This window comes from Ambystoma mexicanum, chromosome 9 (genome assembly GCF_040938575.1).
Source record: "Ambystoma mexicanum isolate Mex_15411 chromosome 9, UKY_AmexF1_1, whole genome shotgun sequence".
Classification (NCBI taxonomy): Eukaryota; Metazoa; Chordata; class Amphibia; order Caudata; family Ambystomatidae; genus Ambystoma; species Ambystoma mexicanum.
This window is the reverse complement of record NC_090931.1, coordinates 801,148,129-801,165,091: the sequence shown is the minus strand read 5'-3', so window position 1 is coordinate 801,165,091 and position 16,963 is coordinate 801,148,129. Positions and strand designations below refer to the sequence as shown.

The 16,963-nt window shown below is 43.8% G+C and overlaps 1 protein-coding gene across 2 annotated transcripts in view; it reads left to right on the top strand.

The window, feature by feature from the left end:
• The window catches only part of CALCRL (calcitonin receptor like receptor), a 310,549-nt gene that overhangs the window by 190,740 nt on the left and 102,846 nt on the right, over positions 1 to 16,963 (top strand). For both annotated transcript variants that reach the window (XM_069615768.1, XM_069615769.1), the window contains one exon: positions 14,342 to 14,468. In XM_069615768.1, coding sequence (XP_069471869.1) covers positions 14,342 to 14,468 — 127 coding nt within the window. The remainder of the gene's footprint in view (positions 1 to 14,341; positions 14,469 to 16,963) is intronic.

Here is a 16,963-nt window from a genome sequence, read left to right as displayed (position 1 = left end):
ATTTGACTTTTACTCTTCACCAACATCCTATGCTCTTTTTGACATTGGTCAAATTGTATATGGGGTTAACTTTTTTATGAAACATTTTACGTAATTATGATTTATGTAAATTCGTGGCGACACATGATTGATCGTTTTGGTTGATATGGGCACCTGTGTGAATCTTGACTGTATTTGTTGGATTAACATTAAAGAGTTTTGCCCTGATGAAGGACCACAAGGGTCCGAAATGCATTGGCCAACTGGCATTTCTAACTAATCAAACAATAAAATGATCACGCAACAATACTGCATTTGACTATTTTGAATATCTCTAGATACAAACTATGATCATTAGACTATGCAATTTCTTAACCACTTAGTGTCTCTAGGGTGTGCAGCCTTCACCGCCGGCTATCGAGCCTTGGTCCTTTAGCCTTGGTCCTACTTGTGTCCTGTACGGAGACATTTTTCAGGGTTTGCATCTTACTCAAATTGCCTAAAGTATTAGAATCCCAAACTAAATGTCTTCTATACCCATCTGTGCCCTCTCACCAGCAATACAACAGTCCCTCTAAACTCTCCTAATTTTTCATGATTGAATTAGAACGTGCAAAACATGCTCTAATGTAACTCCCGCCTCCTGATGCAACCCCATAGACCTTCATAGCATAAATCCTGTATTGCCACGACAAAGAAGCTATCCTGAAACACTGTCAGAGAACATCAAGATAGGCAACTCCCACCTGAATATTTCTACATTACACCTGAGCTGACCAAAGATCCCTCCTTGCAGCATAACAACATCCGATACATGCTACTTTACACTGCAAAACTGTGATTCAGGAGTGATTGAATCAGAAGTCCTCTGCCAAGCTCCCAGTGCCAATGCATCGATTCTTCACCTGCTACCGCTGAGTTCAGATGTTCACTCAGCTGGAGCCCAGTCCTGTTAGGAACAAGTGATACTCAAGGTCTGACACAGAACATTCATGATAACGCCCCTAGAGATTCCACTGTACTGCAGAACTCAATTAGGCTGTTGAACAGGAGATTGAACTTTCTTCGACAGGTCCAACAGAATGAGTGCAGCCCCCTATTCCTCCCTGTGGTTATCCCACTCTCACCAAGTGCTCCAATGTTATTTTTCAGTCTCTTTGAATTGTTATGACATTCTTGCCTTGCTTGCCATGGTATTTGTAGTATGTACATGGAGCAAGTAGTAATCGGTCTCTAATCAGCATAGTCATCCCTTTTTACTGGTGATATGCACCTGCCCCTTCCTTCTACCCCCCCTTCTTTGATACAGCCCACGTATTGATATTTTGGTTATCATCCAAATGGATGAGGGCCTTTGCTACATATTAGATAGTACTACTGGACTCCAGATTTCCTAGCCTATGCTGAGTTGTCTGAACTCTGCATCATTGTATGTGGGCAATCAAGCCCCCAGGATTGGGCTAGTCCAGCCTCTACACAATGTGCCTCCAAGAGGCTGGAAGAGGAGATATCCCACCAGTTTGAAGACCACCCTTGTTGAAGAATAGCGCTAATGGGTGTCCTGCTGGAGGGCTTTGTCCTGGAGACTGCATTTCCCAAGGGACAGCGCATGACAAAGGGGTAAATCAGAGATTAGAGGAACAGTCAGTAATGGGCAAAGAGCAACAGTTCTGCAAAGGCACTCCGTTTGTGAGTCACACAGACACAGAAGTAAAGTCTTACCATCAATAGAATGAGTGAACGCCACCTCGTAGACCAAGAACGCAGAGGCTTCTGTAGGGGTCGTTTTTGGATGGTTGTAGAGGAGCTGCGGAGCTGCTCTCCAAATCGCGGAGGGTTCCAAGATGGTATTGTATGCCGTTACCACCTTTAAAACCTTGCAAGCCTGCGTCAAGCCGCTAGAAGCTCATAAAACAGCTAGCCATTTTGAAACCACCATAAAGTAATCTTTAATGAAGGATATTAAAAGCAATCCTTAGAATGACCAATCAGCAGTAAGAATTCAAATGACAGAGACATAACAAATCAGAGGCAAAGTTGGAAAACAACCCCCAACCCTGGGACAATAAAGGAGACTGGGGAAAGTCAGAGGCGAGTTACTCCTGGAGGAGGCAGACCTGCCTAACCGTGCTCCCTTGCTACAAGGGGAGATTCTTGTAAGGAGAACCAAGGAACCACTACACCTTGGAGGAAAATATGGGAACTCTTGAGCAGACTGGAATCAAGTGGGTTGAAGGCAGTCCAGGCTTGGAGACACAGGAAAGAGAGTATGACTAATGTGTGTACTGAGCGGCGCACTGGCCTGCGACCAATTGGAAGGCCAAAGCCAGAGGGCATCCACCAGCTGCCCTAAGGAAAAGAGGCAGTACCTGTTGACATCCTAGAAGGATGAAACAATATTGACTTCATGGGAAAGAGCCTAATGAGGGTGGGGGAATTCCCATTGTTGCCACGCATGGAGAGAAGAATACTATGGTCCAGGGGAGACCGCTTTGAATCCTGAGAGAAACTTAGATCCACGAGGTACCTGTTGAAATCGGAACAGAAAGACAAGAACAAGGAGTGGCCTGTTTGAATTTGGAGAGAGCCAATGCCCACGTGGCACCGCTTTGAATACTGAGAGGGAGTTAGGATCCAAAAGGGACCCATTGGAATCCTGACAGAAATCCAAGGCCCAGGAGTGTTCTGTTTACACAATGAGAGAAAGGCAAGGTCCAACAGGGACTTGTTTGAAGCCTGAGAGAAAGTTCAAGGTCCATAGGGGATCTGTTAAAAGCTAAGAGAAAGCTAAAGTTCAGAAGAGACCTATTTTGAGACCTGGGGAAAGCCAAGGTCTGGGAGGGACCTAGCTCATGAAAAGAGTTGGACATGGCCAAGGGTGGACCTGTTCACACTGTTGAGAACCCAGGGAGCTGGGGGAAGCCAAGAAGGAGTTGTGGTATGGCCAATGAGAGCCTGACAAGAGAGAGAGAGGCTATAAACCTGAAACCCTGGGTTGGGGGGCTTGAAGAAATGCATGAAAGCAGAGGGAACTGAACCAGAATGTGTGCCAGTAACCGCTACAAGAAGCCTCTCCATTGTTTGTTACTATATAATTGGCATTGCCTTTTAAGAATAAGTAAGAAGAGCGCTGCAGAGTGTTCGTTGTGTTCCAAGGAACAACATTGTTTCAGTCTATCTACGCTGTCTATGCAGGAGAGGAGGTTCTTGCCCTACTAAACTCCATACCACAAGTGGTGTTCTGTGGCTCTGTGTGATCGGAGCCACTTTCCCTGCTTAACCGGGGGCGGTCTGCTGTTACAATGATCCTCTTGGATTTGCTGCAGCTTCCTGTTTGTTCTGCTTTGGTTGTTGGCTTGCCCGCGACCTGATCCTTGTTGGATTGGCTGGCTAACAGGCGGAGTACGTACAAAAGAGTTTTGACCAGGCAAAGCGTCAGTAAGTGTTTCAACAGAACCATTTTCTGTATTCTGCTGCTACGGTTGTTTACTTTTTTGCCAATCTTCACAGCTGGTCAGTTAGACTCTGGTGCTCGCGGAGCTTCCTTCCTTTCTAGTCAACTATTTCTCTCACCGGCTGCTGTTAGCCTACTGCAAAAACTCTGAAGCAGCGGGCACCCAGTGTTATTGTGGAACGAGCAGTAAAACTGACTGCATTTGCTAAACGAGGAACAATGGTGAACAACTAGCGAATTTCACTTGTTTCTTGTTAGGAAGAAGTCATGGAGAACAAAGGGACTTCTATTATTTCTGCCTGAACTGATTGTGCTGACTGCGGTGACTAAGGAGACAAAGCCTTAATTTCAGGTGATTTACACCTCTGCTCCCGCGTAAAATACTTGCAGAGCCGCTAGGGCTTGACCCAAAGAATGTTTAACTGGGGGCTTCTAACAGGAGCAATCAGCAAATTACTGATTTTGTTCATGCATGTGATAATGGCCTAATGGGGGGAGGTACTGACCCCGCCTTTTCTTTTGAATTGACCGAGGAGCTCACAGCCTCACTCCCATGTATTGGTTAGAAAACCATTGAATATGTGGTTAAGGCTTTGATTATACCTACACCTCAGCTGATGCTGTGTGTGGAATCTTATGCAGTGGCTATAAGCCCCTATATGCCAGACACGTCTTTGGAAAGTTTTTCCTCGGATTTGGCGGTGCCGACCGGTCTGACAATAGATGATGAGGTGGTACTGGTGAATGATGCTCTCTCCAGTCGCCCCACTCTAAGCCCAGTATCCCTATCTAGTGAGATGGAGCCTGGAGTAGCGGTAGGGGTGGCTAGGGTGGGAGCCAGGGCGTTGGCCCAATTGATAGGTGGTGTGCTACCTCTTCAAGTGCCACCTGAACCTTTGTCTACCAAAGTATTGTCGTTTGATGAAGAGTCTCTCACTGACGGTAACGATTCGCTGTCACTTGCTGATGGAGGTGGCTCGTCAGCCGCTATGTTCAACATCTTGGGATATCTGCTGACCGACCTCATAACTAAATGTGATGACATTGCTATTAAAGTTGAACATCAAGTTTCCCTAATTCTCAAATCAGTGAGCGTATTAGATTTACTCACTGAAACTTCCAAAGCTCATGTGACTAGTTTGGATGTAATACACACAACTATTTCTCCACTAAATGATTTGCTGCCGGAATGCCCGACCGCTAATAAAGGGACTATGAGGTATAACGTCATGGGGGTAGACCTGGCTTCTGTAGCCTGGTATACGAGAAAACAGATGAACCAGAGGAAAGTCATTCATCAGGCAAAGATGTATGAAGAACTTGGGTCCAAAAAGAAAAGGAAGATGTCTCTTGTTGCAAAGGCACATTGTCCGGATGCCTGCTCTAACCCTTGTCTCACTTGTACAAAAGGACATCAACCAAAAACAACTCACTCGGGCCAGTTGCAGAAGGGCTTGCACTTGACAATCCTAGCGACATCTGAGGCGTTGATTGAGTCTGATTCTGCCCACTCGGACTCGCCTGTTTTACTAACTACTTCTAATGTTGTTCTTGACCGGGCAGCTTGCACCCAGAGAACCCATTAATTCTCCCAGAGCAACGGCCAGAAAATCAGAAAACAATATCCCCATGTCAACACAAGAGAAATTGTAAAGTGATTAAGATTATGGATGACCTAATATATAACCTAGATGATCTCTTTGTTGTTCCTAATGTGGCAAAAGTGGGGCAGGCTACCAGTAATGCCCTGGCTCAGACTGACTTGGGTAGTATGTCTGTGGGGGTCTTGTTCGCTGGTGAGGCTTTTGTTCCCTCTTTTATTAAATGCTCTACACATTCTCAGCTTGTTCTGCAATGATGATAGACTTTTTCTAAATCGATCCCGGCTCCTGGAATTGTTTCACAACGTTATTCCCCTTGGTTTTATTCAAAATAGTGACATGAGGATTGTGGACATCTGTAAAAAGGTTAGATACCCTACTTCGATAGTATATTTGTTTGCAGGCAGTAATCTTGCATATACCATGGACCATTGTATATCTCTTACTAGATTTGGCTATGAATACTCAATTGTGGAGGTGGATGCTGCGCATGGCACTAAGTTAGGAGGGCCGGGTGAAATAGGTGGACAGCTTTTTCCATCGTCCAATCTCTGGCAGACTCTGGAGGTGACTAAAAAAAGGAAAGTAAGTAACTTCTGCGCCTTGCCCAGGACTGTTGGGTCAGCGGCTGGGGACAGGGCGCCTGGGGAGGAGTCCCGTTGGGAATGGTTACCCCATATGGTTGAGCAGCATGGGAAACTACGCTCCTAGTGATGACTCCTGTCCTCTTTTTTTGCTTCTTAGTTGGAACACCCATGGCAATCTTCACCTTTTTGATCAGTGCAGCCTACTACAGCACATTGATAATCCCTCCATCACTGCTCTTCGGGAAATTTGGCTCATGACCCCTTTAACCATGGATGGATGGCATACTCTCTGCTCCCCGGCCATTCAGGACCTTCAGGGTCGCCTGAAGGGGGGATTATTATTGGGGGGTGAAGAAGCCATTGAGTCTGGTAAAATTACCCTGTGAATCAGTCAATGTTCTCATTGGTAAAATCATGTTCCCATCTGAACCTCAGTATCATGACTTGAAAGATATCATTAATAACATCTATAATCTGCTTGTCATGACAAGGTCATTAAGGAAGTTGGGGCACTCATTCACAACTTAAGTAAGGCTACACCAGTTTTGGCCTGTGGAGACTTTAACTCCAGGAACCCAAACAATGTTTTTCTGGAAAGTAGGGATCTTTCTTCTCCCATTGAGGGTGGTATCTTTTCCCAGTGCTGTAAGCATGGGCTGTATTGGGCTAGCCTACTCTACTTGATGGGATTCTCTATGGCCAATGGTGCTTCTCCTTCTGACACCCCACTGCAATGTACTAGAATTGGGAATAACTGGTGTAGCATAATAGATTACATCTTTATTGTTAACACCCCTACATTAATCTCTGACGTGTGTGGCTCACTGTGAGGAAAGCGATCATTATCCTCTTATCGCTCACTTCAACCTGTATAGTAGCTCCATTTGCCCTGTACAATTAGGGGATTATGGATGTTAATCGACCCTCAACCTTATTTCTTGGAGTGACAACAAGTTTGGAGAAGTGTTACCCTGGGTTCGGGAAGCTCTTGGCGAATATTGCCTGCATGATGGTGGATTCTAATGTCACCTTGGCCTTTGCCGTACAGGCTATTATTGATTATGAAGTGTGTATGGTGAACATTATATCTAGGTCATTTGCTAAGAACGGAACTAGGGCCCGTGTGGGCACTGGTCCTAAAATCCCACACCTGCATATTTTTGATAAACAAATCAATGCGAAGGAAAGGGAGATGCGCAGGGAGCTGCGCGATTTAGTTAATCTGGCACCTAACGCGATTGAACATGCCTTGCGAGCAAAGACTATTAAATCTGTGTATCGTAAGTGGTTACGAAGGCACAAGTATCACCATCAATGCTTCCGTTGGAGGGCTCTTGTGCACTCGTCCCTTACTAATGACCCTAATATGTTCTGGAGGACCATAAAGGGCAATAACCTTTAACAAGAGACATCAATGGCATCCCGGAACAAACTAGGATCACCTATATCCAACTGTCTCTTGTGGTGGGTATGGGGCGATTATGCCATCTTCGCCAGCCAGGCCAGCCACTGGGTGGCATTTCAAGAAATCCCATAAGGACATTTGCTCCTTAATTACTGCCAGCAAGTCGTTGAGGGCCCCGGGTCTGGATGGAATTTGTAGTTCCTTGATTAAAGCGGATCCAGAGTACTGGGGGATGGGAATAAGCTGGTTGGTTCATTGGATCGACGTGACACAAGCCATCCCTTCTTCATGGCGGGACAGCATTATAATCCCTGTATTAAAAAAGGGAAGTCACGCCGACTCTGGTAATTACCGCTTACTGGCGATGTTAGACACCCCGGCTAAAATCTTTGCCCGACTGCTGTTAAAGGAGCTTGAGGTATGGGTAGAAATGCAGAACCCTATTCCCCCTGAATGAAACGGGGTTTCGGAAGGGCCTCAGAACTACGGTTAATGCTTTAGCCTTGGTTACTGTTATTCAGCAGGCAGGGGTGGTATGCAAAAAGCCAGCCTATGCAGGATTTATCGATTTTAGTGCCGCATTTGACACAGTTGATAGATGTAGGTTTTGGCGCAAGCTCCATAATTGGAATATCCTGCCAGTTTTGCTTAAAATGATTATTTCCCTTCACAAGCATACATGGGTCAAGTTTTGGCTGGACCCACATGGTGGGATGTCTACTTGGATTTCAACCCAGCAAGGAATAACACAAGGTTGCATTCTTGCACCAATGCTGTTCAACCTTTACATGTCCGACCGGGGTGAGGCCCCCATTAATCCATCTTTGATAGCCCCGAAACTAGACAGCATCCCCCTACAATGGATGGGCTACGCCGACTACATTGTTTTGTTAGACCTGACCCCCGCTGGCTTGCAATCATCCCTGAGCTGTCTTAAAGTGTTCTCAGACTTAAACCCCCTGGCAGTGAACATTAACAAAACCAAGGTTATGGTTTTTACAGTGTGTTCCAAAAAAGCAAAGGGGGTGCGTTGGCATTTGAATGGGGAGGCCCTCCTAACTTGGACGCTAAATTACAAGGTATATGGCATCTGTACCAAGTACATTTTAAATCCTCTTAGATAGCGGGTAATATTGGATCCTGTGCCCGCAAGGGTGGGGGGTTTTCAGTCGGAATTCTGGCTTAGTTATACCAGACCAAAATCTTGCCTATTATCATGCATGGAGCTGCTGAAGTCTGGGTGATTGTAAATTTATCAGAAGTTGCCAAATTGGAATCTTTCATTTTAAAGAGACTTATGCGACTGCCACCTCAAACTCTGATTGAAATAATACTCCTTGAAAATTACTCCTCTCTTTACTAATCTCCAGCTTTCCTGCCTATGCACGTACTGGAAACTGGTAAACGACCGATGGGACACCCTGACTAAGCTAACCTATGAAGCGCTACTGTCTAAGGCCACTTTCATGGATAACATTTGAATTGTTAAAATTAAGCTCATTGATGAGACGTGGCTTGCCCTAACTCCTGGAAACCCTTAGTGCTCCAATTTCAGCAATTTAAGAAATTAATAAAGAAGATTCTTGATGGGTATAGCCAGAATGAACTGGTTGTGGATTTGGCAATTAAAATTAACTCTGATCATTGATTACATCCAGAACCGGGTGGAAACCCCAAGTTATATTCAACATTTTGTGGGAAACTCTCTAGTATGGGATTACTTAAAATTGAAGTTGAATACCGTTAAAACACTTGAGATCGTTGGTGCCTGGTGACTATTCTGGACATTATGGCCTGATACTGAAGCAGATTTAGGGGGCTCGTGAATGTTTTACCAAGTAAATCTCTTGTGGAATTTCTGATTGGTTTTGTTTTTTAGATTAATTTTATGCTGTTTTAAATTTGTAATGCGATTTTCGCTCACTGATTGTATGTTATGCCGTATTAAAAGTTGACTTCTGTTTAACTGTATAATACATTATATAGAATACATAAAATATAGGTTTTAAACTGTGATTTTTGCCATCCCTTGAAACATTTTTGTTGATAGACTAGGGTGCCCAGGAGGCTGTAGGCCCTATTAAGCTTAGGAGACAAGGACTCATAAAAATAGATGTTGAACTTATAAATTGCCTTACTAAGGGTTAGACACCTGGCAAGAAACCAACCTTTGCATTAAGATCACCTGAACAGTGTTTTACTTAGGAGATTCCTTTTTTGGTTATAGCATTAGCTGCAGGCCCTATAGTATTTAAACCAACCTGTCTTTGCTACAACCATAACAATAAAGTACATAATCAAAACACCCATAGACTGTCACATGTGTCATTACTCAGCCTCACCACATTCTGCAATACCAGGCAGTCTAGGGGTTTGAGTCGAGTTCTGTGTGAAATATTCAGTGTTTGGTTCTTTTCTCTGATGGGTTTATGATTCTGTGGGGAGGGGAGTGGTAGGTCATAGTCAGATTCAAGAACAATGGCATCCATGCTGCTTGCTGTATATGAGGGACATGTTGGGGAGCCCCTCTTAGGCTACGGCAGGCATTCTCGTGGGGTCCATTCATTACTAGATAGTGTTGATATGTTTCCACGTTCATATGTTGCAGTCTTGGGTGGAGTGTGAATTGTCTGCAAGAAGACAATGGGAGATGTCTCGTTTATGTCATGGAATGTCTGCGGCTTGGATAATTACATCACAGGTTATAGAGTGGGTTCTTATTTGTATCCAAATAGGCTTCAGTAAAGCGCCCTTATAGTCGATGACCTAGGAAATTTGTCCAGGATGTGGAAGGGCCATTCAAGAGGTATTCTGATATGGGCTGCAAGAAGTACAATGCTTGAAGTCCACAAAGTATTCACACATCTAAATGGTAGATTTGTAATTGTGTCTGGCAGTCCAAATGGCCCGTCTGTCTGCTCAGTTAATGTGTATTCCCCTAATGTCAGCGATCCTATTATTCTCCCCAATACTGCTTCTAAATCCACTGACTTTTGGGATTTGTGGATTGGGACGTGATTTTTAGTATACAAGTGAGTCTTACTTGGATAGACATAAAAATGCTAGGACCTCCAGAGAGGTGGAAAGTGGGCCAATGAAGAGGAATCTCAGGCAGCTCGTGTTAATGGGCATCTGGCATTCTCAACATTCCATAATACTCTACAAACCAGTACATACATAACAGATATTCCAGGCTGAATTACATCTTTACAAAGGAACTTCGGTTTCACAGATATGAGACACTAGAATATTATCCAATACTGATCTCTAAGCACTTCCTACTGGATGGTAAACTGCATGTATTCAAGTGCTACACACCAATACCCCAGTGCAATCTGCCTAAATGGGCCCTTTCTAACACTGTTGTTTGGGAAAGTTTAAGAAATAAGGGGCCACTCTAGCTCAATCCACAGTGTCCGCAAAATGCTGCTTGATAATCTCTGCAAATGTGAGGCCGTCATAAAGTGAATTGATTCATGCACAGGCCCTACAGCTGGTCAAGCACAAGAAATGTGTGAAGCTTGATTAGAAAATGCTGAGACATTGTGCATCCAGCACAGATATCCCTCGCAATTGGAAATCACAGTTCCTCTGATATGGGGACACATCTTGCTGATTGCTAGCTTGGCTTCTCAGATCTGAAGATGATATGCACCCAACTTTATCTATTCATGCCTGATGGGCTCTGGTTTGAAAAATTGATAAATTACACTTTGTTTTAGTATTACAAGACCTTTTATTCTCAGCACCCAGTGGTTGATGGTGAGCAAATGTTAAACGTGGGTTCACGATAGTGATTCTTTTGAAGAAAATGTCACTGCACAAGAGAAAAGAGCTGTGATGTGGTGCCTCCTTCATTTGAAAGCTCCAATCAACAATGGAATTGCCAGAAGAGTTCTTTGCAGGATATATAGATGTATGGGCCCCCCTGCTCGAAGTCGTCAATGAATCTTTGGAGTCTGACTCTGCATTGCCTAAGCCTGGAAGGATCCCTGTGTCTATACATTTATTGCCTCCTACCCTCTTAATTACCCTCAGCATAATCTTGGCCATGAGAATTCAGAAATGTCTTACAACACTAATTTGCAAGGTTCCAATGTGGTTTTGTTCCAGGCGGCTTTACCGTGACAGCGCAGGGTGAGGAATATCAGTCAAGGATCTGTTCGCTTGCGTCTAGAATTTGACATTTCCTTCTTGGATGCTGAAAAGGAATTTAACTCTGTGAGCTGGTTCTTCATACTCAGGGTCTTAGAACATTAGAATTTTGGTCAGTAGACATATCTCACTTGTTTACACTTAATGACTGGTGAGAGTCAGAACTGGGGGCCTCATCGCTGGGGAGTGGAGGATGGATTGTGGGACCAGAAAGGGCTGCCCACTGCCCCTGCTCTTCTTTGCCCTAGTGGTTGAGCAACTGGCCAATTGCTTGAGGACTTAATGGGTAGGGTTATAGAGGTATCCAGTTGAGGACACATTCTGGCACTCTATGCTGATAATATGTTGTTGTCCTTGTGTAATCCATCTCACACCATGTCTATTGTCCTTAAAATTATAGATGACTGAAAAAAATATTAACAAAGTCCTATTTTCCCTGCGGTGGCCTTTGCAGTTGGCTAGTTACTGTGCATCCTTCCATACCTCTACCTTGGACATTTAAGACATTTACATACTTGGGAATATTTATGTAAAGCAGGCTCTCCGATGAATTGGAGCACATCGTCCTGCAGATAATTTAGGGAACCAGGTCCCCTAACATTTAATAAACTGATATTTTTGTCTTGCTGTTCTTTTAGATAGGCGGCACAACACTGTGAACCTAGGGACAGTACACCCCCGATAGGGACAAGGTGTGCTTCTTTTTAGGGTCAGCATTAGCAACCTCTTGAGTGTATTCACACATCCTTTTGAAATATATTCATTGATCTCTTCTCCATACATCCCCACTGTGTTGTGATTTTTGGCACACACATAGGCCCTCATTACGAGTCAGGCAGAAATGTCTGCCTGATTACAAGTGGCGGTGGCAGCGGTGTAATTCGCTTTTATTTTGGGTCCGTTGGACCCAATGGGGCTTTTTTTGCGGAATAACTGCAGCGTAATTCTGCCAATTCTGCTGATTTTTCACCGTTGAGTAGGAAGATTTACCTCCAGGGTTTTGCTGGAGGTAAATCCTCCACTCAAAACCAAAACTCATAATTTGGCCTAGTAGTAAAATTTGCATTACTGAGTTACCGCCAATTTTACCATTTACCACCTAACTCGTAATGAGGCTGATTGTCTTTACCTTGGAATGGTGCAAGCTAAAATCTGATGATCAGCCAAACTCAAGATATTGATTTATTAAGAAAAACAAAATATATTAATATATTCGCATTTAGCACAATGTGCACCAACTGAACTAAGCACTGAGTGAAATGAATGGATTAAGACATGTGGTCATTAATGAGAATCCATTGTGTGGAATTAAGGGATTAAAGGAACACAAACACATGAACACATTATACACTCAAACTAATTAACTCAAAATAATACACTCAGAACACGTTTCAGCACAATAGCCATACACAACAGCTACTGGATACAAGCCTAAACCATAAGCACATCATGATCAACAAGTCTAGCACAGATGAATACAGTTGGAATAATGCACTCGTATAACAATTGTGGAATTCAATTCAGCATGCTATCCATGCATAACAGGCACTGCGTACATGCGTACACATTTTGCAGAGCATGACAAACAATAATACATCTGGAATAATACGCTTGAATAAATCACTAGTAATACAAATCAGCACAATAGGTAAAGATGAAATACAACCCACACAAGCCCACACTATAATTTGCCGGAATTTTGCATTCGTAATAAAACACTTGAAGTAGAACGATCAAAATAATACATTCAAGCAATTAACCCCGATGGGCAGGTGCTTAACTGAGCCAGGAAATCCCTGGGACAGTTAGAAGCCCGAGCGAAGTGAGGGCTTCAACAGGGATCGGGCATTGTCGGTCCCAGTAATGTCCCACCACCGGGAGGGGTTTATTGGTGTTCGCATCCCCGCATTTTATGCAGGAATGCTAATAGGTTTATTTTTTCAAATTCAGAAATGGCGTGTTTGCCATTTCTCAACTTGAAAAACGACCACCCAAGATAGCTTATAGGACTAGGCTGAAGGGAACTAAACATAGTCCCTTTTCCCTTTCCATGGTTGCCATTGCCGCGACAGAGGTGCACTGGGAACACTGAATGTTCCCGGTGCCAGCGAGGGACAAGGGAGCGCCAGATAAGTGGGTTGGGTCAGGGGTGTGGGCTGAGGGATCTAACAATTGGGTTTGTGAGGTGTGGGGAAGGAGTGAAAGGGGAGCGCAGCGCGCACCAACCTTATGTTCCCGGCGGGGAAGATGGCAGCCTCCCACTTCCAAGGAGGCTCTTAACAGGCTTTACCATGAGATAAAGACCTCGTTTCAAGCTTTCTGATTGGCTGGTAAGCCGCCACACCGCCCCTCCCACCGAATTCTAATGAAAAATAATAGAATAGGAATAATACAGTCAAGGAATTCAATTAGGAACATAAGCCATACAAAACATTGACTGCATATATAGCCCACATCGTGAGCACACCATGACCCACAACAATACACTCGTAGCAGTATGCTCCGGGTACCACATTCCTAATACAATTCAGCAGAATAGCCATTGACCACATGTAAGACATACAAGCCTACACCATGACCCACAACAATACAAGTGGAATACTATGCGCAGAATTATGCGCTCGAAATAGTAGACTCAGAATAACGCGCAGAATACAGTTCAGCACACTAGCATTCACAACAGGCCCTGAATACACGTGCACACCATAACAATCAAATGCTAGCAATAATGCGCTTGAAATAATAAGAGGAATCAGTGAAAAAAACACGTTTATAAAAAGAGCGAGGTTTATTAGCTATAAAAAGAAGTTACCAGATGTAGTGAATGCCAGTGCTGCGGTACAAACATGCAGTCCCTGATACAAAGTACACCACACTACAAACTACACCTGCACTGACACTGCACCTCTACTTCATAACACCTGAATGCCTACTGGGTAGCTTTCACCCATGATATTGTTAAATGTACTCCTGTGAAATGGCAGCGTAGTGTCAGATAAGTTGTAATGTGTAGTGTGATGGGCAGTTTTTGTGAGTACTGTTTCTTTCTGATGGTTTAAAAAGCAAAATTGTAACAGGAAGACACACTAAATATTTCTATTACCTTAGAAGTCAGGATTTGGGTTGATTTATGTACTTGTTATGTGATCTCTTTCCATAGGAGTTTGAGCTGCCAAAGGATTACCCTACATAAAAATCTGTTTTTCTCTTTCGTTTGCAACTCCCTGGTTACAATCATCGGACTTACAGCAGTGGCCAACAACCAGGCACTAGTTGCCACGAACCCAGTAAGTACCAGTGAGTTGAGCTTTGCTTGAGCAGTGTGCACTGTGAACATTATGTGCCAGGCATGTGCAACTATGCTATCATGCCTTCGTGCAAGGCTTCTCTCTGCCTGTGGTTTACTTTCACATATTGTTCTAATTAGCATTTGTAAACATTACACGCCCTATTGTTGTTGCTGCTCTTGTTGAAAACGTGCAAACAAGACCCGTTCCTTCCGCATCTCCCACCCCTCCACATACGCACGGGTCACTTCTGACTCCTCCCCATTGTGCCACAGATCATGAAGGAGCCATCAGTGCAGCCATGCAGACCAAGCACAGAGCTTGCAGGAGGCTTCCTTCCTTCCTTCCTTCCTTCCTTCCTTCCTTCCTTCCTTCCTTCCTTCCTTCCTTTTTATTTCGTTCTTTCTCCCCTTCCTCCTTCCCTCCCTCCCTCCATCCCCCTTCCTTCCTTCCTCGCTTCCTCCACCCCCTGAATCCCTCCATCCCTCCCTCCATCCCCCTTCCTTCCTTCCTCGCTTCCTCCACCCCCTGAATCCCTCCATCCCTCCCTCTATCTGCGGCACTCTCCTTTCCTCCTACAAAAAATCTTTATTACAAATAATTTCGCATTCTTCATAAAAGACACAGCCATTGTTTTTAAAACACGTTGCTGTATCAGTATGCATATATATATATATATATATATATATATATATATATATATATATATATATATATATATATATATATATATATATATATATACACAGAAACTTGGCAAGCCACTCTCAGGAAATCTAAACATCTGGAATCTGGTCATAAAGGCCGAGAATCTCATTCCACTCGCAAGCCGTTCTATTGTGGCCCCTAGTCACCATGGGTTTGGGTAGTCCGGGAGTCTGTAAGAATGTTAGTTGTTACCATGGTTACATCTTCGTGTATGATTCCAGAATGTTGATGGAATCATACACGAAGATGTGGCTTGACTGAGAAAGCCCGTTTCGGGGGCTCCTCCGATTAAACTAGAAAATAAGCTAATGTTACCGGTGTTACTTGTATAATTATCATAAAGCAATTCACTACAATTGGCGACGAGGATGCTGATCAGTGGAGGGAGCCCCCGGACAGGAGAAAGAGAGGAAGTGAAAGTATATGGCGTGAGAGTCGGTTGAGTGTGAGCTGCGGTGCCGGAGGATACATTTGTGACGAAGAAGGGGTGAGCGGCATTATGGAAAAGTAATATTGCATCAAGGAAGTAGAAAATCACCTTACAAGGGAAAACGAGGGCAGCGCGAGAGGTGTGGATCAACTGCCGCTGGAGGTTAGAGTAAAGGACCCTCGTGCGTGAGTTGCGTGCGGCCATTTTGGACACAATAAAGTGTGTTTTCGTATGATCGCGATTTCGGTGATCAGCTGTTCTGATACAGTTACAATGTATCAAAGAAGATAAACTAACGGAGAATAATCCAACGATTACAGTGTGCACGGCGTTACTGATTGAGTTCGTTTTTTTGCTGTTAAACAGGAAGTTCGGCAATTTAAAAAATAAATAAATAAATGGTAAAGAACAAATAAAAAAAAAAACAAAGAAGTATACTAATGAACTTCAGAAGGTACTACCTATGAGTAGGACATTACATACTATTCATCATCAAGCTTTAGCCATGCAAAACACGGCTGCTCCTATAAAATTCTTGTCGGCTCCTGGTAATCCAACATGCCCTTGGGAGCAGTGGCAGGACAACTTTCATGTGTATTTGAGAGCGATTGGTGGGGCAAAATTCAATGATGATCAGAAGGAAGCAACTTTGTTACACTGTATTGGTACAGAAGCTTTGAGGATATTTAGATCGTTACCTGATCTAGAACAAGATGAAGAAACATGGGGTGAAGCGTCAAGTGGGTCAAGAAAGTATGATATAGCAGTTGCTAAATTGAACAAACATTTTGGTAATAAGTCCAACATTGTTTTGGAAAGATACAGATTTTTCACAAGAAAACAGGGCAAAGAGGAAAGTATTGATTCATATGTAGCTGCATTGAGAGGACTAATGGCCACATGTGCCTTCACTGGAGTCACGGATGAATATTTGAGGGATCAGATAGTGTTGCATGTGGCTGACCCGCGCATTCAGCAACGACTATGGCAGGCGAAAAATCCAACATTAGAGAAGACGGTGGAGATAGCCAGGTCGATGGAAATGGGTGAAAAATGTATGAGAGAGGTTCAAAGTAAACCAGAATTCACGGGAATTAAGTCAGTCCAAGGGATAGATGATGATCAGCTAAACAATCAAGAAGAAAAACTGGTTGCCATGGTCAAGAGAATGGCCAGGTCAGAGGCATCTGGTGTTTACAGACAAGATGGAGGAGGTGCATTCAAGCAAAATAATAGGTGTACATATTGTGGATGGAGCAAACATGAAAATATGGAAAAGGAGTGTCCAGCGTTCTCTGCAGAGTGTTTTAGGTGTGGGCATACTGGACATTTTGGAAAGATGTGTCGCACCAACAGA